This window comes from Neovison vison, chromosome 8 (genome assembly GCF_020171115.1).
Source record: "Neovison vison isolate M4711 chromosome 8, ASM_NN_V1, whole genome shotgun sequence".
Taxonomy (NCBI): Eukaryota; Metazoa; Chordata; class Mammalia; order Carnivora; family Mustelidae; genus Neogale; species Neogale vison.
In genome coordinates, this window is record NC_058098.1 from 90,956,727 (window position 1) to 90,979,713 (window position 22,987).

Below are 22,987 nucleotides of genomic sequence, written 5' to 3' on the forward strand. Positions count from 1 at the left end.
ATACAGCTCAGCTAATGGCACTTCTCTCTCATGTACCCAGGCACTCAAACTAGAAGCCTGGAATCACTCTTGGTTCCACATCTCTCTTTCAACCTCTAAATCCAATCAAGCACCAAGTCCTGACTATATGAAACTCCTAAATATTTGTCTGCATTCTTCTCTGTTCCTGTTAGTGTTCTGCCACTTAGACCCTCTCTGCCTTTAACCTGAATCATGGCAACAACCTCCCAGGGGCTCTACACTCAGCTCCTTCCGGGCATTCTCCACAAATCTCTGTAAATCTGATCATGGCATCCCCTCCTAAAACTCTCAATGGACTCCCTATTGCTCAGAAGATGAGACTCACAGGGTCTCTGAGATCTAGGCCCTGTATTTCTCCTCAGGCCTTTCCAAGCATAACCTCAGACCGAAATCATAAAGGGAAAGACTGACATATTTGATTGCACAAGAATTAAAAATATCTCCAAAACCCAACTTTAACAGAAAGTAAATGACAAAACAGGGGGGAAAGGCTACAATGTAGATGTGTCTGTGTGTGAAAGGGTTAACATTTTAAATATGTGAAGAACTTCTGCAAATTGTTAAGGAAGATGAACACTCTAATAGGAATATGAGCAAAGAAACATTAAAAAAAAAAAAAAGAAAGAAAAAAAAGCACCACAGAAGAAATATAAAGGACAGATAAAAAGACATACATACAGACGGAAAGAAACAAAGAGAATATGTCCAACCACACTTCTGAGGCACCTGGATGGCTCAGTGAGTTAAGCAACTGAGTCCTGATTTTGGCTCAGTCATGCTCTCAGGGTCAGGCTCCTCGCTCAGCAGCAAGTCTGCTTGAGATCCTCTCCGTCCCTCCTCCTATCCCTCGCCATGCCCCCCATACCCAGTGCACTCTCTCTGTCAAATAAATAAATAAATCTTAAAGTAAAAAAAAAAGATACACTTCTTATGAAAGTATGTATTGGTTTAATCTTTCTGGAGGTTATTTTATAATACATATCAAAAGTTAAAATATGCATATCGTTTGATCCAACCATTTCACTTTTAGAAATTTATTCTAAGGAAGTGATAGAACAAGTACCCGAAGGTTTGAAAAATACTCGTTGTGGTTGTTTCATAATAGCTATAAATAACCTAAATGTCTAATAGGAGACTGGCTAAATAAATCACAACACATCCACACAATGGACTAAAACTGATGATGCAGACATTTAACACAAAAAGATAGTTAGGGTATACTGCTAAGTGAGAAAGCAGATTACAGAGGATGATGTGCAATAAATCCTTTTTCTTATAAAAATACACAAGTCTGGAAGGCACACCAAAACATTAACAATGGTGAACGACAGGATTTTGAATAATATTTTCTTTTTTACTAAAGACTTTTTTTTTTTTAACTAATCTCTACACCCCATGTGGGGCTCAAACTTGCAACCCAAAGACCAAGAGTCACAGGCTCCACCAACTGAGACAGCTGGGTGCCCCCCTATTTTCTCTCTTTGTCTAATTTTCTCTTCTAATTATTCTACTATCTCCACAGAGTAACCTGTATAAAAAAATATTTTATGAGGGATGTCTGCCTGGCTCAGTTGGAAGAGGATGCGACTCTTGATCTTAGAGTTATGAGTTCGAGCCTCACATGGGGTGCAGAAATTACTTAAATTTAAAAAATTTTAAATGTATTTTATGACATCATGATTGTTTTCTTCCATATCAACTACAAGTCATACACGGAACTGGCATTCATTTCATTGTTTCAAGTCTTCCAGCCCCCAACACCAAACACCAGTAGAGAGTCTACAGCAGGGCCCTTACTGAGATACAAACATACACAGCATTGAACAGTGAGTTATAATCCTGGAAACTTCTCTGTGGTTTCAAATAAATGGTAACTGAAAGACTGAGATAGTATTGTAACAGTGCCTAGAACACTGCTTTACACTTAAAGTGTGGAGAAGGGCCTTGTGTGTTTGAGGAGGGAAGCTGGGAGACAGGACGAGAAGGGATAGAAAGTGAGAAGGAAAATGGAAATAGGTTAAGTCCCTACAGCACTGATACTCAACTTTTCAGACAAATGCTTCTAAGCACATTTAATTAATAAGAACTATCAAATGGTAACTCGTTTATCTCTTCAGAACTCAACCTTTCTGGAACATGAGGCATAAAAACTAATTTCTGTGCCAACGGGAGACAAAGCCCATGCTCAGCAGCACCTGTAGTTTAATCACAGACAGGACCCTCCAACTCTCACTCACAGCCTCTTCACTGGTGCACGCGGTTCTAATAGGCTTAGTCATCTGGTTTCCGGGTCCACTGCAGATTAAAAACGACAAATTAGAGAGGCACTAATTCAGGAAGGCACATGGATAGCAGCGAGAAGTGAGGAGGGACAGTCTCCAAAGAAAGGAACCAGAAAACACAATAAGGCACAAACATAAAATTCTGTAAGCAGTGTAAGCCAGGAGCAGTTTATTCAGGAGCAAATGGTCTTACCCATATCAAGCAAGCAAAGATCCTAAAAGACCTAATAACAATGCATTTGAGAAATAAAAGAATGGTGAGGTGTCAGACTTGGAAAGTAATGTCACCATCATGTCATCCTTGTTTTACAAACAAGAACCCGGATGGACAGGGAGGGGAAGTAAGGTGTCCACAGTATAGGGCATGGTGGTCACCAGACATGTTCTGAGCATGGTGGTCACCAGACATGCTCTGTCTTCCCATGATGAGTCATCTCAAATGGGCTTTCCAAATGATCAGGCCACTCTTCTATTCAGCCTGTCGGCCCTTTTCTTCAAAAACTTTAGGAATTTCTCCCCATCCTCCTTACTCTCTATAAACCCCAATTCAACTTCCATCCCATAGCATTCGCTAGAAAACAAAAGCCAGGAGGGGTGGGGGGGGGAGAAAAAACAAACAAAAGCCATGAAGCAAGAACTCCCTCAACCTGTCAAACCCTATCAATTTCTATCTTCTGTACCCATTCTTTCTCCTGTGTCCTTCCAGGTCAGTGAACGAAGTGCCTTTTCTCTTGTCCGAAGTCCTCTCCTGCACCTGAGTTTAGGATTCTATCCATGACCTGTCACCAACTCCTCGGTCCTATTCCATCAATAATTTCCCCTGTACTGTATTCCCAACCCCTTCCTTACTACTGGCTATTTCTTCCCTGTTTAACGTACTCAAGATGCTCTTCCACCATTAAAAATAATGAATCCCTCTGTGACTCAGCATCCAACTGACTTTCCATTCACTCATATCACCGCTTTCTGACTCCACTCCACACCACTGCTCCACTTAAACTGCTCTAACAAAGCTCATAAGTAATCTCCATATTTCCAAAGCCAAGAAACACCCTTTCATTCTTATCATGACCTTTCTGATTTCTAACACCCCAAAGTATCTACACTTTCCTCCTTTAAATCTACTTAGAATTCATTTCCATCACTTAGTATCTCCTGGTTCTACATCTGTATCTCCAATCATTTTGCCTCCCTCATCTGCTCATTCATTCCTTCAAGTGGTTGTCCCTGAGCCCCTCAGATGTGCTAGACACTACACAGGGCACTGGGGATACACAATGAATAAGTAAGTCAAGGTCTCTGCTTTCACGAAGGTGATATTCCTGGGGAGGGAGATAAACAATAAGCAAGAAATCAGTTGATACATGCTACCTGGCAAAATAAAACATGGTAAGTTCCTTATATTGGTTGGTGAAGGAAGGTCTCTCTGAGGTAAGATTTAAGTGAGGTCTGAATGACAAGAAGTCAGCCATGGAGAGATCAGGAAGAAGAACACTGCAGGCATTAAAGACCTAATTATGAGACCTGAAACCATAAAACTCCTAGAAGAAAACATGGGCAGTAATTTCTTTGACATCAGTTGCAGCAATATTTTTTCTAGATAAGTCTCCTAAGGCAAGGGAAACACAAGCAAAAACTATTGGGACTACACCAAAATAAAAAGCTTTTGTGTTGTTTTGTACAAAACGAAAAGACAACCTACTAAATTAGAGAAGATATTTGCAAATGATGTATCTGCTAAGGAGTTAATATCCAAAATATATAAAGATCTTCTATAACTCAACACCAAAAGACCCCAAATCCAAGTAAAAGAATGAGCAGAGGACCTGAGTAAACATTTTTCCAAAGACAACACACAGATGGCCAAGAAACACATGAAAAGGTACTTAAAAAAAAAAAAAAAGCTCAACATCACTAATCATCAGGAAAATGCAAGTCAAAACAAAACCACAATGAGAAATTATCTTATACCTGTCAGAATGGCTAAAATAATAATAAAAAAATAACAAATAACAAATGCTGGCGAGGATATGGAGAAAAAGAAACCTTTGTGCACGGTTGGCAGGAATGTAAATTGGTGCAGCCACTGTGGAAAATAGAATGGACGGTCCTCAAAAAATTAAAAAAAGAAATGCCCTATGATCCGGTAATTCCACTAGTAGGTATTTACTCAAAGAAAACAAAAATAATAGTTCAAAAAGATATACGCACCCCTATTCATCGCAACCTTATTTATAACAGCTAAGATGCGGAAGCAACCCTAAGATCCATCAACAGATAAATGGATAAAGATGTGGTATATATATAAAATGTAGTATGATTCCACCACAGAAAAAATGCAACAACATTTGCAGCAACACAGATGGACCTAGAGGGTATTATGCTAAGTGAAATAAGTCAGACAGAGAAAGACAAATACCACCTGATCTCACTTATAAGCGGAATCTGAAAAACAAAACAAATGAACAAAGAAACAAACAAAAAACAGACTCTTAAATACAAAGAGCAAGCTGGTAGTTGCCAGGCAGGTGGTGGGCGGGGGGGGGGGGGGGTTTAAATAGATAAAGGGGATCAAGAGGTACAAACTTCCAGTTATAAAATAAATAAATCACAAAGATGAGAAGTACAGCATAGAAAATATAGCCAATAATATACTTGGTGATAGGTGGTAACTACACTTACTGTGATGAGCACTTAGTAATGTACAGAATTGTTGAATCACAATGTTGTACACCTGAAACTAATATAACACTGTAATTATGTTATACTTCAAAAAAAAATTACTTAACTTTAAAAATAGATTTTAATATATTTTTCTATCCAAGTACCTACCCCCTTCCTTCCCTCTCACTTTATTTCCTTCCTTCCTTTGCATTTCCTTTGTTCTTTTTTTTTCCTAGCGTCCTTCATTTCTTCTTATCTTTAAAAAAAAAAAGACATTCCAGGCAAAAGAACCAGCCACGCCTAAGATACCAAAGAGGAAACAACATTCAGTGCTCGACAGAGATGAAGGGGAATCGCTGTGGCTGAAGAGCACGGAGGATTGGATTTTGGTGGAGAGAGAGAGAAGCCTTCAAAGGGGTTTGCAGGTCAGAGTGAGGAATTTGGATTTTACTCCAGGTGTGCTTCTCTTTCTTCCTCTACCTACCCATAGTCCGCTTCTCTCTTCCACATGGGCTCCCTGTGAGATCTCATTCCATTTCACTTTTCATTAGTATCATGTGGTTACAGGACAACAGTCACCAAACCTTTCTCTAAAATCCCGGCCAGTCCTATCCTCCAGTGTCCTAAACCGTAGGATTTTCACTGGTGCTTTACGCTAAAAAGTCCCAAACTAAAGTCATTCTCTTTCCCTCACACACTGTTCTTTCTTCATTTTGTTAACACCATTATCAACCCAGTCACTTAAGCCAGATGCCCAAGCTTCAACCTAGCTTCCTCTCACCTCCAACATCTAATTACCAACATCAATTTTTCAAGTTTAAAGGAGAGATAGGGAAGAGGGTAAATGGAAAAGGAATGGAATCTTTTGCCGCCACTAATAATGCCACTTCCCAGTGCAGCTCATACATAAGCCAAGGTTAACAACCCATCTCAGGAATGTTGTCTTAGTCCCAGCTACACAAGTCTATATAACACCCCAACCTAACCAACCCATGCCACTGTCCCTTTCAAAGAATCTCAAGAGACTACAGAACTTAAAAATCATGTCTTCTAGTTAGAAGATATCCCTGAGACTACCCAGTGATCTCCATATTTACACAAGGAAAAACACACAGAAGGTTAAGTCGTGTGTCCCAGATCACTGAGAGAGACTACACAATCTATTTCACTTACTTTGTATAGTTATTTGTTCATATGAGCTAACCCTTGAACCAGAACTTGAATATATAGACTTGGGCATTATTCTATCATATCCCCTTAAAATCACTCCAAAATTGCTGCATAAGCCATTTAAATGACCCATTTTATACTACTAACATAACATATTAATAATCTAAAACTATGTTTTTAAAAGAAGAATATTTCATTTTCTGAGAAAGTCTACATTATCCCAAATTAACTTTTTTTTAAGTGAATTCTCATCATAGGTCAGAGAGCCACCAATATCTGATCTTTCAACAAGCTCACAGAACTCAAAGGGCAAACCACTGGGCAAGAGTTACTGATGATCTCCCTTTTCACTGCTTCTCTCTGAAAGTAACAAGAACAGGGAGAAGTAAGTGCCTATCTATGTTCTAAGAGCTACAGACAGTGATCAATTTTAGGTACCACCTCTCTAGACTCAATTTATAACCAAGCTGCTGTGCTGTATTTATGAACATTTTAAAAACAAGATTCTCAGGCACCTGGGTGGCACAGTCGGTTAAACACCCAGCTCTTGGTTTCAGCTCGGATCATGATTTTGGGGTCTGGGGTTGAGCCCTGCATCAGGCTCCAAACTCAGGGTGGTGTCTGCTTGAGATTCTCTCTCTCCCTCTCCCTTTGCCCTTCCTGCTTGTGGTGTTTCTCTCTCTAAATAAATAAATAAATATTTCAAAAACAAAACAAAACCATATTCTCTCTGATAAACTTAAGTCTCATTGTCCTCCCTTCCCTCAACTTGTGAAGACTACAATATACCTCTTAAGAGGGTATACCACCACTCCCCTTTCTCTTTGGGTACCTCTTTTCCTAGCTAGACCTGGGGTTAGTCTGTGCTTTTTCAAATTATATATTCCTTTCCCATGTCCTTTGCTCCCATGCTCACTACCCTAAATATAAGTTGAAAATCACTGTCCTAATTTACTGCAGGCCAACAACCACCACAGGCTAGAAAATTAATGCATGCCTCGCTTAAAGACAAATTTTAGTTACTTCTGAGTTTTTGATACTTGACCTAACCTTCTCCATCTTCACAATATAGACAAATAGTTTGAGTTCCTTTATGTAGTTAAGATACTTATCTTTGCATCTCTACTTTTGAGATTGATCGAATTGGGTACCCATAATTGAATATAATCAATAAAGAGATTTCCAAGATTTTCTGGAAGGTGCTCTACTTTGCTTTGAATTTTTGATATTTTTCAACTTTGCCAAAAACCTACAAGATTTGGTAGCTCTTATCATTGTAATAAGGTCAACACTTCAGATCTATTATACTACTGGGATAGGAATAGGGAGGTCTGTATATCTCACATTCGTTTGGCCTATAGTGCCTATCCGGTAAATCTGAATTAGTATTGATTTACTATATTATTTCTTCAGTTAATTTATTCTCTAGTACGTACTGTTGCATTGTTCAAATGTAAGAGTCCTAAACTGGATACAAAATAAATCTAAAGTTTACATCCTGCTTCCTAAGGATTATCTAACACTTTAAAGTAGTTACAAATGAAACAGATAAACAGGAAAACAAAACTTTGAGATTATGAACCCAAAGCGCCAACAAAGGCAACAAGAATGACAACCACAGGACAACAGGACAGACTGTGAAGTACAGAGGTTAGGTAGGATTCAGGTAGGTGGGCAGGGCAGGGGAGTGGATCCCAGGTAGAGGGAGCACTGTGGTAAAGCACTGGAAAGAACTAAATCCATGGTACAAGGGGGAGGAGGAGGGCAGAGGCCTGAATGAAGCAGATAACTTGTGTTAGAGCACAAGAATTTGAAGCTGGATAGGCAGCTGGGATCAGGCGTTCCTCAGGGGCAAAGAGGCCCTTCATACTAATAATAACATGAAAGGTTGGGGAAATTTTCCAACACACAGGTGGCTTTCAAGCAGAAAAAAAAAAAATCAAAACCACAATATTTCTTTGAGATTCCTTCTCTTCTCCTTATTCCTCATCTTTATCTATCTACAGAGTATAGCATTCATTTAAATAATTTGAGTTCCTTTATAAAGTTCAGATACTTATTTTTTTAAGATTTTATTTATTTATTTGACACAGAGAGAGAGATCACAAGTAGGCAGAGAGGCAGACAGGCAGAAAGAGAGGGAGGCAGGCTCCCTGCTGAGCAGAGAGCCCGATGCAGGGCTCAATCCCACAACTCTGAGATCATTACCTGAGCCGAAGGCAGAGGCTCAACCCACTGAGCCACCCAGGTGCCCCAATACTTTTTTTTTAAAAAAAGATTTTATTTATTTGCCAGAAAGAGACACAACGAGAGAGAGAACACAAGCAGAGGGAGTGGGAGAGGGAGAAGCAGGCTTCTTCCTTCCTCCCCGAGCAGGGAGCCCAATGTGGGGCTCAGTCCCAGAACCCTGGGATCATGACCTGAGCAGAAGGCAGATGCTTAAAGACTGAGCCACCCAGGTGCCCCTAGCTAAGATACTTAAAACTCACATTTCTACTTTTGAGATTGAGAGATATATGTGTGTATGTATGTGTGTGTATATATATGTATTTCTCCAAGACACTAACTTTACCAGGTTATACACGCAGCAAAACAAATATTGCCTGATAAAAACAAAATTCATGGGGCGCCTGGGTGGCTCAGTGGGTTAGGCCGCTGCCTTCGGCTCGGGTCATGGTCTCAGGGTCCTGGGATCGAGCCCCGCGTCGGGCTCTCTGCTCAGCAGGGAGCCTACTTCCTCCTCTCTCTCTCTCTGCCTACTTGTGATCTCTCTCTGTCAAATAAATAAATAAAATCTTAAAAACAAAAACAAAAACAAAATTCATGCACTCACATACTAAGTTACCATTTACAGACCACCAACTATATGCTAGGCATTATGCTAAGCACTTTGCATAATTTCATCTAATCCTTACAACCACCCACAATATTATCCATATTTTATAAATGAAGCCGGATCTTCATTGACCAACATCACAGGTCTAGGATTCAGGCCAAGGGTTGCCTAGTTCCAACCCCCATGCTTTTAAACCACTGCACATGGGACTAACCTCAGAAGTCTTCTAAGGAGAACATCACAGTGCTTCCATTTTTCTGGGGCACAGGGGACAGATAGCAGGTTTTCCTCAATCACTGCTGAGTTACCCCTTCTGCTCAAACCAAGATTATACATAGCCAAAAGGTCAGATGGAATTATTTCTCCCAGCACTGCCAAATCCCCACCACTGAGATGTGCAGGCTTCTAAAAACGGTAGAGAACAAAGGTCTGAGGAACAGAGCAAAGCAAGGGAAACTAAACAAATCTAACAACCCAGTAGGATAATCAGCACTTCCTGAACCAACAAGATTCACTGACCAGGGAAAATGATGAGTTGGGGGAACAGCAGGAGACTTGCCACCTCTGTAAATGTTGCTCAAGCCCCAATCCTCCAAGAGAGGCCCAACAGATGAGGCCAGAGTCCTCTTTTTTTTCGTGTTCCGAAGGCTAATAGTCTCTATTTTGTTCTCAAAGTCATGCTCTGTACCAGAGGGACAATAATCTCTCTCTCACCCTAAAGGTCCCAGTACAATAGCTGTAAGCATCCTCAAAAACAGGCAGCAACAAAATGATTCGGCATCATATTGCTTTTTCCAGGATTCAAGTCCTAGATGAAAGGCATCATTATTTACGATCATTATAATTACAAATGATAATCTAACATCAATGCTATGCTTGGCCTTCTATGATGATAATATAGGGATGCCATAAACTCTTTCATCCAATTATCTCTCGGCTCTTCAGAATCAGGAATAACAAAGCTTCTGCTGGCATTGCCATCCACTGTCTGCCAAGAATAACTCATAACCCAAGGAGAAAACTGACCAGTTCAGGCTGATTCACTCACAGCAGGTCCTGAGTGAAACTCCAGATTTTCACTCTTTCAACTTTGTTCCGACTTGAGGAATTCTCTCTCTGCCAAGGTGAAAGCGTCACTCAGAAGGACTCCTCTTCCCTAACAATTGTTCATAACTCAACAAGAAGAACGGAGATTGTTTAAAGTATACATAATACACTAAAAATAAAGACAGCAGCCTAGCAATACTAAAGATACTGGAAGGGGGGTGAGGAGGCACAAAATGCTGCAGCCCGAACTGGGTTTTTTTTTTTTACTTTGGGTATAAGCACAGAACACATGATTTATTTATGTAGGCAATTTTGTTCCTCAAAAGAAACCAAAAATGTTGCAATACTCACTTCAATTTTGCTAAGAATATAACATACGCAAACGTGCAGAACTAGACGTGTTCCCCAAAACAAGGTTACTCGACAAAGGGGTTCCAGAGAAAACTCTGTTAAGAACAATCCACCCTCAGTGTTTCCTAACCATTTCCTCACTGGTCTCCTTCCCCTCGACACCTCCAGAATTGAGAGACTACACCACACACCTTTTTGGAGGGTGCCTTTGTTTCATATGCATTGCTCACATTATGTGAACAAAGAGGGCAAGAGCCAATCTTCCATTATTTCTCTGTATGCCACAGCATCACAGAGCTGAAAATACTGTAGATGCTCAGTTATCCTTGTGGCTCCTGGCTGGCAGGCCAAGTTGTCTCTTCTGCGCTGTGCATTACACATAACTACGCCCTCTCGTTTCATGGTCATAACATCCCTACAGAGGCAGGAAGGACAGTTACTACAAATGAGGAACCAGTGGCTCACACTGGTTAAATGAGTTCCCAAAGCCACACCAGCAGATAGTAGTCAAAGAACTTGAACCCAATATCCCTAACTGCAAGTGCTAGACTCTTCCTGAAAATTCTTTATGCAAAGGATTATCAACATCTTCTCTCACAACATTCTGATTTTTTTCCAATTTATTTATTTTCAGAAAAACAGTATTCATTATTTTTTCACCACACCCAGTGCTCCATGCAAGCTGTGCCCTCTATAATACCCACCACCTGGTACCCCAACCTCCCACCCCCCCGCCACTGCAAACCCCTCAGATTGTTTTTCAGAGTCCATAGTCTCTCATGGTTCATCTCCCCTTCCAATTTACCCAAAAGCACATACCCTCAACATTCTGATTTTTAATAACTCGTCCCAACTGAACCTTCCTATAAGCAATTCAAGTCAGAAAATGCTTCCACAATACTTTTGGGTTGCTCAGATAGGAGCAATGAGAATACAAGGAGAATTGTTTCAAGTTCATACTCCATGTTCAGTCAGCAGTAGAGTACAGTGACAACGTCCTCAGCCAGAGCCTACGAAGACTTATCATTCTATCTCCTGTAGTTCACTGGTTCGCTTCTGGAAGGAGACATTTTATATAGAAAATGACATAAAGATTTTTAACCATAATAGGTTAAACAGAAAGATTGTTGGCTCACCGATTCTGAGAAAATGAATTTAAAAACCAAGTGATTCGCCTAAAGTCAGATGAGACCCTTCTGAGCCATCCCTGACTCCTCTCTCTTTCCCCAGTAACAGTCAACACGTCATGTCTGTGCCACCTTGACACAACTGACATTTTGGGCTGGGGAAGTCTTTGTTGTGGTGGGGAGGGAGGGCTATTCGGTATGCTTAGCAGCATCCTTGGCCTATACCCCCTAGATGCCAGTATTACCTCCCACCCTGTCACAATCAAAAATGTCTCCAGACATTACTAAATGTCACCTGGAGGTAACTGCTCCTGGTTGAGAATCACTGATCTAGATCAGTAGTCTCCAAAGAGAGGTACACAAAACAGTCCACTGGGGAAGGCAAATATATGGATGAGACTCTCCCCTTATATTATCATCTTAAAAAATAAGACTTTCTCTTTATTAATACTGACTAGATGGCCCAACACTAGTGTTCCCATCCAGTCTCTATGTCAACCTGGGTCTCATACGAATCTAAAGGAATAAGCAAAGCATGGAAGCTCCGTAGCGCAGGCTGACGTGGAATGAAATGTACTACAGTTCATGTGCTTGGTTAAGTAGATTTACTGATCCCATTTGTTTGAAATGAATTAACCCTCACAAAGCAAACAAGGGGCTTAAAAAGATTCCTGCAAAGATACCTTAGATTAAAGACCGCATACACGAACAACAAAAATATGGCAGTGCCTCATTTCTGTTGGGTGTACTTTTAAGATTTTATTTATTTATTTGATAGAGAGAGCGCAGGCAAGGGAGCACATGCACAAGCAAGGGCAGCAGCAGGCAGAAGGGAAGGGAGAAGCAGGCTCTCCGCTGAGCAGAGAGCCAGATGGGCTCCATCCCACCTGACCTGAAGGCAGAAGCTTAACCTACTGAGCCACCCAGGCGTCCTTCCTGGTGTAGTTTTCATCAGTCACATTATGATATAGAAACAAGATATGACAAGAAATGCACCAAAACCTATCCAGAGAGCTTAAAATACACATTTGCATCTCTTATCATAAATGATGAACTTCATTTTAAGTATATACTGTGCCTTCAGATATTAGCTAATGAAAGCAGGACATGCGCATAATGTATAAACAAAAAGGCATACATCCAATAAAGGGATTAAATGTTTAACTGAGAAAAGGAGACCTCACTGGTCTCCTTCCCCTCAACACCTTCAGAACTGAGAGACTACACCACACACTCTTTTGGAGGGTACCTTTGTTTCATGTGCATTGCTCACATTATGTCAACAAGAGGGCAGGAGCCAATCTTCCGTTATTTCTCTAAATAATGCCATTTAGACAGTGCCACTCCATGCAAAAAGTTTAGCGAACATTGCTCTAAACCAACACCGACAGAACTTTTTATGATGATGAATTATTTTCTATCTGTGCTGTCCAAAATTGTAGGTCCTAACCACATGTGGCTATTAAGCAAATTAAAAGTGGCTAGTGTGCCTACAGAATCAAAGTTGAATTTTAATTTCGGTAACTTAAATTTAAACAGCCATATGTGGCTGTGGCTACTTCACGGGACAGCATAGCCCTGGACCATTGGTAGATAGATTATGTTATCTCGAAACAAAAAGCTCCCAGCAGGCAGTGCACTTTCCTGCTTTTTGTCTTTGGCCATGGTATTCTCTCTGCCTTGAATGTTCTCTCAACCTTGTCCATCTAGTAATAAATTCTTATTCTTGAAGGTCTACCTCAAATAACACCTTTCTTTAGCTTTCCTAACTACTCCTGACCCCACAGAATTAATTGCTGCCTCAGATCTGTTGCCCTCCCCTTTTATAACCTTCCACTCCCAAACTTAGAGCTACTGGCTCTGGCATCTGAAGTTCTGGCATTGGGAGTGCCTCAAGGCAGTGTCTTATTTATCACTGGCTGATGTCCAGGACATCGTGAGTGCTCAGTAATGGTTACTGGATACGGCAATGAATGGACCAACAAACCCTGATCGCCCTGTTTAGACTGCAATGCTTCTTCCACCATACCAAAAAAAAAAAAAAAAAAAAAAAAAGCTCCAGAAAAGCAGACTGAAGGCTACTCTTTGCTACTTCACAGTGCCAGATGCTACTTCAATAGACAATACCATTTCTATTATTACCACTGTTTGGCTCTTTCAGATGCAGATGTCACAGTTATTTCTTAAGCAGGCTTGAAAAACATTTAGCCTTTGAAGAGCACAAAATGAAGGTACTTGGTGGTGTGAGCCCCTCTCTGAGGGTCACCTTTCAAATACTGCCATGACTGCTCTGATGCAGTCATGGCTCACGGGTCCTGGATTAATGTTTATCAAGCTTTTCCTGTGTACTCTACATGCAGCTTTAGCTACTCAGGTACAAGTGGACGCCTCCCCTTATCTCCTCCCACTCAAAACCCACGTGAAACTGTTTCTCTTCATCATCTTGCATTGAATGAGTATGACTTTGTTAGAAAGACCAAAGGCAAGGCTTTGACCATGCAATTGCTTATTCTGGATTTCATTTCTGAATTCTAGATTTGGCTATATTTAGCAAAGCTAAAACCGTCATCGTGCCCGAAGCCAGGAAGAAGACACCATTCACAAGCCACCCCCTGAAAATCTGCAGTTGCCACTAAAAAACCAGACTTCCCAGCAGGCAAAGACATCTGAGGTGGGAGGGATCAAATTGGTGTTTGCGTCAGAGAAGACCTCAGGTGCTCAGAACCAACCTCTCTGCCTGGCACTTAAGCTCTCCATAATCTTATTGCCTCTTTTTTTCTCTCCAACCTACCTTCTGCTCTGGTCACACATCCTCACTCTCTCCCCCACCCACTCCTTTCTGTAACACTGGTCATCCCACTCCCTCACCTGCTTCTCCTTCAAGCTGCTTGCCTCTCACTGAAACTTCCAGACGGCTCCCCTGCCCCCCAACACTACCCCCCCACCCTTGCCCCACAATTAGCATAGGGCTGAGGCACAGAGGGTAGAAGGGCAAGCTGAGAGCTAATCAGTAGTTACTCGAAAGACTCAGGGCTACCAAAGAAAGTGAGCAGCAAGTCAACAGCCACGGAACAAACGTAAAAGAATTCCCTTCTACCATTCCATGTCCTTCTTTCCTTGCTTCTTCTTTCTGGAAAGGATATTGGTACTAACCCAGACGATACCGCTAGTCAGTATCTCTGAACTTAACATACTGTTTCACCACTACACACTTGCATATTCTAACTCTCTCTGCTGGGAAGGCCTTGGGTAACCCTCATCTGGACCATCTGCTGGGCAATTTCCATTCCTGTTCAAACCACACTTCATCTATAAACCCTGGCCCCCAGGCCCTTTCTCTTTATCACCTCATGACATCTTTTTATCATCTACTATACACCAAGGGCCATGCCAAGTGCTAGACACTGATCTTAGGGTTATTTGTTGGTCTATGAGCTCCTTAGGAGCCAGGCCCACGTCCTATGCATCTTAGTAATTCTGGAATCTAATGCAGTGCCTGCCACAAAGAAAGCCTAACGAACATTCACTAAATGAACACATGTGCATATCAATACCAACACAAAGTAATCATATGCTACGTGTGTGTGTACACAGACATACATACATGTATATGTATTTGTCTTAGATGTTTAAACCTCACTACCTTGTGATGTTGGTAGAAAAACTTTTAAGTTTACTAGTACAGAAACTCACTTAGTAGTTCTCATTAAGTCTAAACCTAGATTTCCTCAGTGGAAGTAAGGAAACTACTCTGATGGGACACGTGCTCCACCTTATATAGGACTGATGCAGTTCTGGAAAGAGGCCTTGGACACAGCAGGTATTCAACAAACACTTATTGTTTAAACCTTAGACGTAAGGCCTCATATAGCTAAGGACAAATAACAAAAGCACAGCTCTTTAGTCTTTCTCTGAGCATTGCTCCAATTTTCCCATTGAGCTCATTCCAGAAGCTTAACCAAATCTTCCCTTGATATCACACACCTATGACCTCAGACATGATTAGGAAGTCATCGTGGCATCCTCATGAGAAAGCTAGAGAAGATACCACCTCTATACCCAGCCTGGAGTAGCCGTATCCCCTGAACTCATGGTCTAGAGTCTTCATTTCCCCCAAACAAGCCCCAGTGAACAGTGAACAGTCAGTGAAAGCAGGCAAGCAGAGCCGATACTGATGGAGGATGGCAGCCCACGCATTCTCCTGTCTTACTCCAGCACCTCTCCCTCGGTGTTCTTGCACTCCTCACTATAAAGCTTAGACTGATACCCATTTTAGAGAATTAGGGATGACAGATGGGATGTGGTGCTAAAGAGTCTGTGTTTAAAACGCACTCAAACCTCCCCAAACCGTCTGGTCATTGCCCTGGCAACTCAATGCACAATTGTCATCATCCTTGGACAACTCTGGCTGGGACTGGTGGTTAGGTCCATGCCTGAAGACTCCAAGAGAAAAAGGCGCAGGAAGGAACATGGTCACCCGAAATATGTTGACCCTTTAAGGAGCTAGTGAGGCTTCTGCAGAAAAATAATCTGTCCACCCACCATGGGGAAAAGAATTGTTGCAGATTGCTATAGCCAAACCAACCTCCACATTCCCCCTGACTCCCCGTTAACTATATATAGGATAAAATCTTGCTGGCATATAATGTCTACCACTCATTGAACACCTGAAAAATAATTCACATTCATTGCCTCATTCAATCTTTGTGACCAAGCCAAAGGAGAGGGGTTCTCGATCTTTAGTTTGCATCAGAATCTCTCCAGAAATCTGTTCAAGCCCCACCCTTGTGGTTTATAGGGTGAGGCCTAATTTGCATCTCTAACGAGCTTCCCTATGATGCTGATGATCCTGATCCAGGACTCCACACTCTAAGAACCACTGCCGTAGGGAAACAGATTCAGGAGAGATTTGAAATGTCTTATCCAAGGTTTCACAGCTAGGAAAGGACAGATGCAGAATTCGAACCCCGATCTGCCTGACTATATAGAGCCAGTGCTGGTAACCATGGTATACTGTACATGTGAATATGTGCCTTCGTCTTACCAAACGCACTGGCAGTTCCTTAAAGGCAGGCATCACCCTTTAGATCTCCCTATTATGCCTCTCAGAACTTAGTAGTACCTTTATTTAGTAGTAGTACCTTTATTCAGTAAATGCTACATAAATAATTTGCTTACAGGCTCCTACATAGCTATATACCTCTAAGAGCCACAAATTCAAACTCACTTATAGTCAAAGAATATAAAGAGAGCAGTATCACCAGACCCAGTTTTACAGGAGACTCTCTCCGGCTGCTCTGAGTCTTGGTCCATGCTATCTCCACACCTGCATAACTCCTACTCATTCTCTGGTCAGTCATTTCCTGCAGAAAGCAATTCTTGGATCTCTAAAACTGGGGGCTACTGCACCCTAAGCTTGTCTCCACGACAGCACATATCACTCTATTCTAACAGGCTGTTTTCCATCTCTCAGCATAGTCTGTAAACTATAGCATCTAGTTTTACGTCATATCCCCAGGGCCTAGCACTGTGCCTGGCACATCATAAATATGCTACGACTGCTTGATAAATGAATAAACAAATGCAGAGCTGCAAGTCCTTAATTCCATATAAAAACATCACAATGCATGATGTGCAGTTCTCAGGGATGAATTCCAAGGAAGAGGAAGATAGCCGAGATAACAAAGACCAACTTTGCCTTTTCTCTCCCCCATCATTCAGTCTCTGAGAACAGGCACTGCTTAGGGTAGCACCAACTACAATGAGACAATATTCCAGCTGAACAAAATGCTCCTGGGCCATAGGGTCAGCAGAAGCCATTCAAAGAGAAGGAAAGAGCTCTGTGCCCCCTCATTCCTCCTGATTTCTTTCTCACGTACTTCTCCATTTCTCCATCCCACTGCAGTTAAGGGCTTTGGCACAGGGATGAAAGACACAGATCAGACTCAAGGGTGCAGATCTGGCAGCGGGCACAGAATCATCTCCCATCCTGCACCAAAGCCCACAAGGAAAGATCCAGAGGGACAGTGACTCAGGCCCCGGATTAAGTCCAGCTAGAGCAGTGCTGAGAATGGAAAACAGCAAGAATTTCACAAGGACATTAATTGTCAGATCTTTTTTTTGTTAAGCGTTTTTAAAGTAAAGGCTTTCACCCTAACCCCAGAAAAATGGGCCCAAGTTGAACCCAGTACTTGGACAAGCTGAGAGCCAAACACAGCTGCTGCTTCATCTCAACCCACATGCCTGCAACAATCACCATGACAGGCATCTCCCAGGCCCAGGTTAGGACCTTTGCTTCAACCTGAGCTTGCAAAAAGGCTCCTTCTCCAGTTTATAAACTGTCCACCCCAAAACCACCATGCTGACCTAACAGAAGCCTCTCCCTTCCCCGCCCCCATCCCCTCTCAGCAATAACACAACCTACAGTAGGTTGGCCCCATCCAATTAGTTTGAATAGCTTCATCCCTAGGAAACTGCTGCTTTTATTAAAAATAAAAGCACACAAGGCAGGCAATGGGCTGTGAAAAGTAAGGAGTCTGGCATAATTATGAAGGTCGAGGTTAAGGTTACCAAAAGATACATGCAAAGATTTCCAGAAAGCCTGGGGGATAAAAATATATATTTACATATCTATAGATACACAAATGAACACACATGGAGAGAATTTACACAGCAGATCTAAATAATATCTTTTACAATTGAGGAAAAACAAAAATCAGATGCCACTCTCAAGTAATTCTTTCGGCTAAAAAATAAAAATAAAAACTAAAACAGGAGGCAGAGGGGCCTAGTAGACCGGTTTCAAAATAACCACATTCATCTCGTGTAATTTCTGTTATCTTGGCTACATCCTGGGGACCTGATTATAGTTCGGTCAGGAAACAAAACTAGTCAAATCCACCAAGAGCCTTGGCTCTTAGAAAAACATATTCCCATTCTCTGAAAATCCTCTCTTCCTCCAATGCCTGCTCCTGGGAGTGGGAAAGTTGGGTAGAAGGAGAAACCCCTCTCTCTTCTTAAAGCTACTCCACCTCCACCCTTCAGCCCTCACATCACAATTTCAAGTTTAAGAAAGATGACAAGCCCAGCACCCTCATTTGATATGAAGCTTTACACTTCCACACATACGTTTTCTCATCTGATCCTTATAATTCAGTGAGGCAGACAAGAATTGGCTTGCCAATTTTTAAAGAAATAAAATGAAAGGCCACCGAGGTAAACAATTTCCAGCAACGTTCTTCCACCCCACAAGCCTGTCACTTCCAAATCTCAGTTTTAAATTTCTCAAGGACAATGATTCACTGAGCAAGGAGAGGGGGAAGGGAGGGTCAATTGGTCAAAACCCATTCATACACTGAACAACTAGAAACCAGTCTTGCTGCATCAGCATAAGATTTTAATTCATGGCACACTGAAAGAGTCCCACCATACCTTCCGCCAACACCTCGTCCACAGTGACCTGCTGTCGCCCAATGCCAAAGACCCTTCCGATGTAGCCACTGCCCAGGCCCGAGGTGCTGCCCCCACCTCCGCTGGAGCCGGAGCCCAGGCCAGAGCCGCCCTGCTCTCGCCGGGAGTCGAAAAACTTCTTCATCTTGCGAATAGGAAGCAGTAAAGCAAAATACCGACGGTTTCTGGATTTTTTTTTTTTTTTTTTTTTTAAAGAAAACAAGAGATCCAAGGATTTCTTCTCAGATTTCAGCTCGGAGAGGAGCCACCCGAATCCGGCCGTGGGGGTGGGGGCTGAGGGAGGATGCCTATAGGAATATGCGTGTCAATCGCGCCGCGGTCCCCTCCTCCTCAAGAGAGCGATTCGTGTAAGTTTAAACCTGTGATGACAGAAGAGAGAGAGGATGAATCAGTAACACACTTACGAATTCAACCGCTGAGTCCTAGAGAGAGCGAAAGCCATCATCCCGGGGAAACGCTCCGTGCATTTACCTAGCAAGAAAAACCCTGGGGCTGAAAACCCGGCAGAGCCCGGGACCCCTGTGCCCGCGGCTCGGAAAAAGGAAGGATTCGGCCGCCACGGCCAGCGCCGACCGAGCCGGGCACTGCCTCCCCCTCCTCCCGGGTCTCCCCGCCGCCCCAAAAGGCAGCATCCCCGCGGCACCCACTTGAGACGGCTCGGCGGCTGGCTCCCAGCTACCAGCCCTGCAACATTGTCACGGCCGCCGGGCCGGCCTGCGACGCGGAGAAGAGGCGGCGCTGCAGCGAAAGCCGGGGCAGCGTTCGGCGCCCGCCCGCCCGCCAGCTGATCCCCAGAGCGCCCAGCGGAGACTGACCCGCCGCCCCTCCCCCGCGCGCGCTCCCGCCCGGCTCCATCCACCCAACCAGGAAGTGAACCGCCGCCGGAAGTGCCTCTCGGGACGGCGCGGCGACGGGCCGAAGCCCTCCTGTTGCTGCCGCTCAGTCGCGACAGACGAAAAGGAGTCGTTGGAGAGAAGGGGACCCGGGAGGGGGGTGTCTCAGTGTGGAAAGAGTTTTGGAAAAGAACTCTTATCGCCCGGCCCGCATGGCACCATGGGAAAGGTAGTTCGGCGAAACCCAGCGGCTGGACTACAACTCCCAGGATGCCCCTGAATGAGCGAGCGAGGTGGCTGCGGTGGCCTCCTTGGCCTCTAAGGTGGTTAGTGGGGTGGTGCATTTGTGGGGATTCGGTTATTTAAACACATCCGGTAAAGAGACTGCCAGGGACTCGGAAACTGCTGCATGTTCCACCCTTTTGAGGCCATCTTATTTGCGGCTTGACCTCCCTGCACAAGGGATTCTGGGGGTTGTTGTTTCCAAAAGGATCGAGGCTGACACCTGAAGGACGCGGCTTAACCTCTTAGCCCCTAGCCTGTCCTGCGGAGCTTACCGACGTCACCTGGGCAGAAAGTGGAAGACGGGGTGATCGGGAGAATTTCACTGGCAGTTGGTACAAGGCCACACCCGAACGCCAACCCGAAGTGAAATCTGTGCCCTTCTGCCCGCAACCTCAAAAGCTGTTTTTGCTCCACTTGTTAATGAGAACTGCTCAGCGGTCAGCTCTGAGCTAGGCGCTGTGAGAAAGCTTAACAAGACAGTGTTTCGTCTGAGAATTGACAGGCGAGACTCAAACCGAGAAACTTAAGGGGATGTGTGCAGGGCAAATTCTAGGGTACCAGCAGATCCAAATCGCTGGCTCTGATCCCAAACTTCGGGACTGGGCTGCTGACAGTGACGCTAAATTCTTCCACCTTTGCTGATGCTATGGATGGGCCTGACCTTCACAGATCTTCCCTCACACAAGAACCCAAGGCTGATCTTCTTTATTTCTTTTTCACTTCAAGATTTCCTCCTTGATACTTAACATACAGATATCGCCTGAGTGCCCAAGTCCACTAGGTGGACAACGTGATTTTCATCTGCCAAATTTAGAAGATTTGGAAAGCCGGTTAGTACCCTTCTCCTTCCCTAGATTTCCTAATGGATGATGCTGAAAGTAGTTCCAAATCCCTGCCCCCGCTTCCCAAAAAATCCATGATTTTTCTAACCACCCGAATATAGGTTATTTCTCACTTCCACCCGCTCTGCCTAATTCTGCGACAGCACTCTTGGCTTGTAATTCATCCCAGAACTTTTTCAATAGGCATTTGAGGAGAGGACGGAGAGGTACTCCAGGGGAAAAAAAAAATGGTTCTTGCCTTCTCTAATCTGAATGTTGAACTGAGCGGAGACTGCTGCTTCTCCTTCCTCTTTTCCGTCCTCCTCTCTTCCTTCTCCTTTCCTCCTCCTCCCCTTCCCTTCCCCCACCCTCCTCCTCCTCCTTTTTCCCCTCCCCCTCCTTTTTTCAAGTAGTGCCTTTGTAAGTTAAGCTTCAAAATGTAGAGACAGCATTTTTTCTTCCAGAGGGAGTCAATGTTGTCACCTCTGTTCACGAATTCATGCAGCCACCTCCAGGGTGGAATGCAGCACCTGCCAGAACATTCCCTCAAAGAAAGCCCACAGAGGCATGTTCTCTGCACTTTCCTTAAAAGGTTAGATTTTGTCTTGAGGAAGTTTGGAATAGACCTGAAAATAGATGGGAAAGTTCATTGGGAATTAGATTCATTGACCTCCATCTTTATCTACATCTATTGATCTTGACTGATTTTTTTGAAGAGGTTCTGTTGGGTCCCAGAACCTGTTCCAATCTCAGGTTTTACTTCTCTAGACATTCCGGTTACCAGACTAGGCCAGGCTTATGCAAATCCCAAGTCTCACTTCAGAGGAACAAAAACTTGTTTTTATCTGATAGGATTAAGGCAGCTAACAAGCATACACGTGATGCTTTGAGGAGGTTTCTTTATAAAGAAGCAAAAGAAAGAAAAAACATTAGAACACTGGATTTCTTGCTTTCCATTCTTTCAGAAATTAATAACAATTATAATGACAAAGCTCCAGTTTTTGATCATTTACATATAGTAATTACTTGATCCTCATAACAGCCCTATGAAATAAGCTAATATTAATTGTACCTCATTTTTTAGATGAGGGCTCTGAAGCATAGAGGTAAATGAGTTGCTCAAAGTCACACAGATAGTGACTAGCAAAGACAGCGCTTAAACCCAGACTCTTTGGCTTTAAAGCCCAGTGTTTAACTAGCTGTGCCCTTCTGCCCGCAACCTCAAAAGCTGTTTTTGCTCCACTTGTTAATGAGAACTGCTCAGCGGTTCTCAAAGAACAAATACAAAGAACAAATACAAACTGATTAAAATACTAGAAAACCGTTAAAAACATATCTGCAAGCAGTAGGGGGCCAGGAGACGGAAATCTCTGCTACTCCATTGCTCTGCCCTAAGCCCCTTAGGTTTCTGAACCTATTTTCTCAGCCATAAAACCAGTGCTCTCTTACAACTCTTAATAATTTTCTTGGGGCGCCTGGGTGGCTCCGTTGGTTAAGCGACTTGCCTTTGGCTCAGGTCATGATCCTGGAGTCCCAGGATTGAGTCCTGCTTCAGGCTCCCTGTTAGGCAAGGAATCTGCTTCTCCCTACAACCCTCCTCATGCTCTCTCTCATTCTCTCTCTCTCAAATAAATAAAAATAAAAAATATATAATAATTTTCTTGTTCCTGAGTGCAAAATAATCACAGATCAGCCACCATAAACCCAAAACTCCTACCACACTTACTCTCTGTGTAATTTGTCCCACCCTTCATCTCGTTCTTATTCAACTTTTCTTGTATATTGTCACCTCAAGTACTCAAAGTCAGCGAACAGTCTTCTACTTATCTCTTTGAGCATTCAGTCCAGTAATATATATAGTATGTGTCCTTACCAGTACTTTTTTTTTTAAGATTTTATTTATTTATTTGACAGAGAGAAATCACAAGTAGATGGAGAGGCAGGCAGAGAGAGAGAGAGGGAAGCAGGCTCCCTGCTGAGCAGAGAGCCCAATGCGGGACTCGATCCCAAGGACCCTGAGACCATGACCCGAGCTGAAAGCAGCGGCTTAACCCACTGACCCACCCAGGCGCCCCTTCTT

The 22,987-nt window shown here is 43.1% G+C and overlaps 1 protein-coding gene across 10 annotated transcripts in view; it reads right to left on the reverse strand.

The window, feature by feature from the left end:
- Window positions 1-19,778, reverse strand: part of AAK1 (AP2 associated kinase 1) — a 173,904-nt gene extending 154,126 nt beyond the window's left edge. For 5 of the 10 annotated variants that reach the window (XM_044261299.1, XM_044261301.1, XM_044261302.1 and 2 more), the window contains exons 1-2: window positions 19,616-19,776; window positions 18,930-19,327 (exon numbers count right to left, since the gene is read on the reverse strand). In XM_044261299.1, coding sequence (XP_044117234.1) covers window positions 18,930-19,092 — 163 coding nt within the window. In that variant the 5' untranslated portion in view covers window positions 19,093-19,327; window positions 19,616-19,776. Of the gene's footprint in view, window positions 1-18,929; window positions 19,328-19,615 lie in introns of all 10 variants that reach the window. The other 5 variants (XM_044261295.1, XM_044261296.1, XM_044261294.1 and 2 more) reach the window with 3 other exon arrangements.
- Between the last annotated feature and the right edge of the window lie 3,209 nt (window positions 19,779-22,987).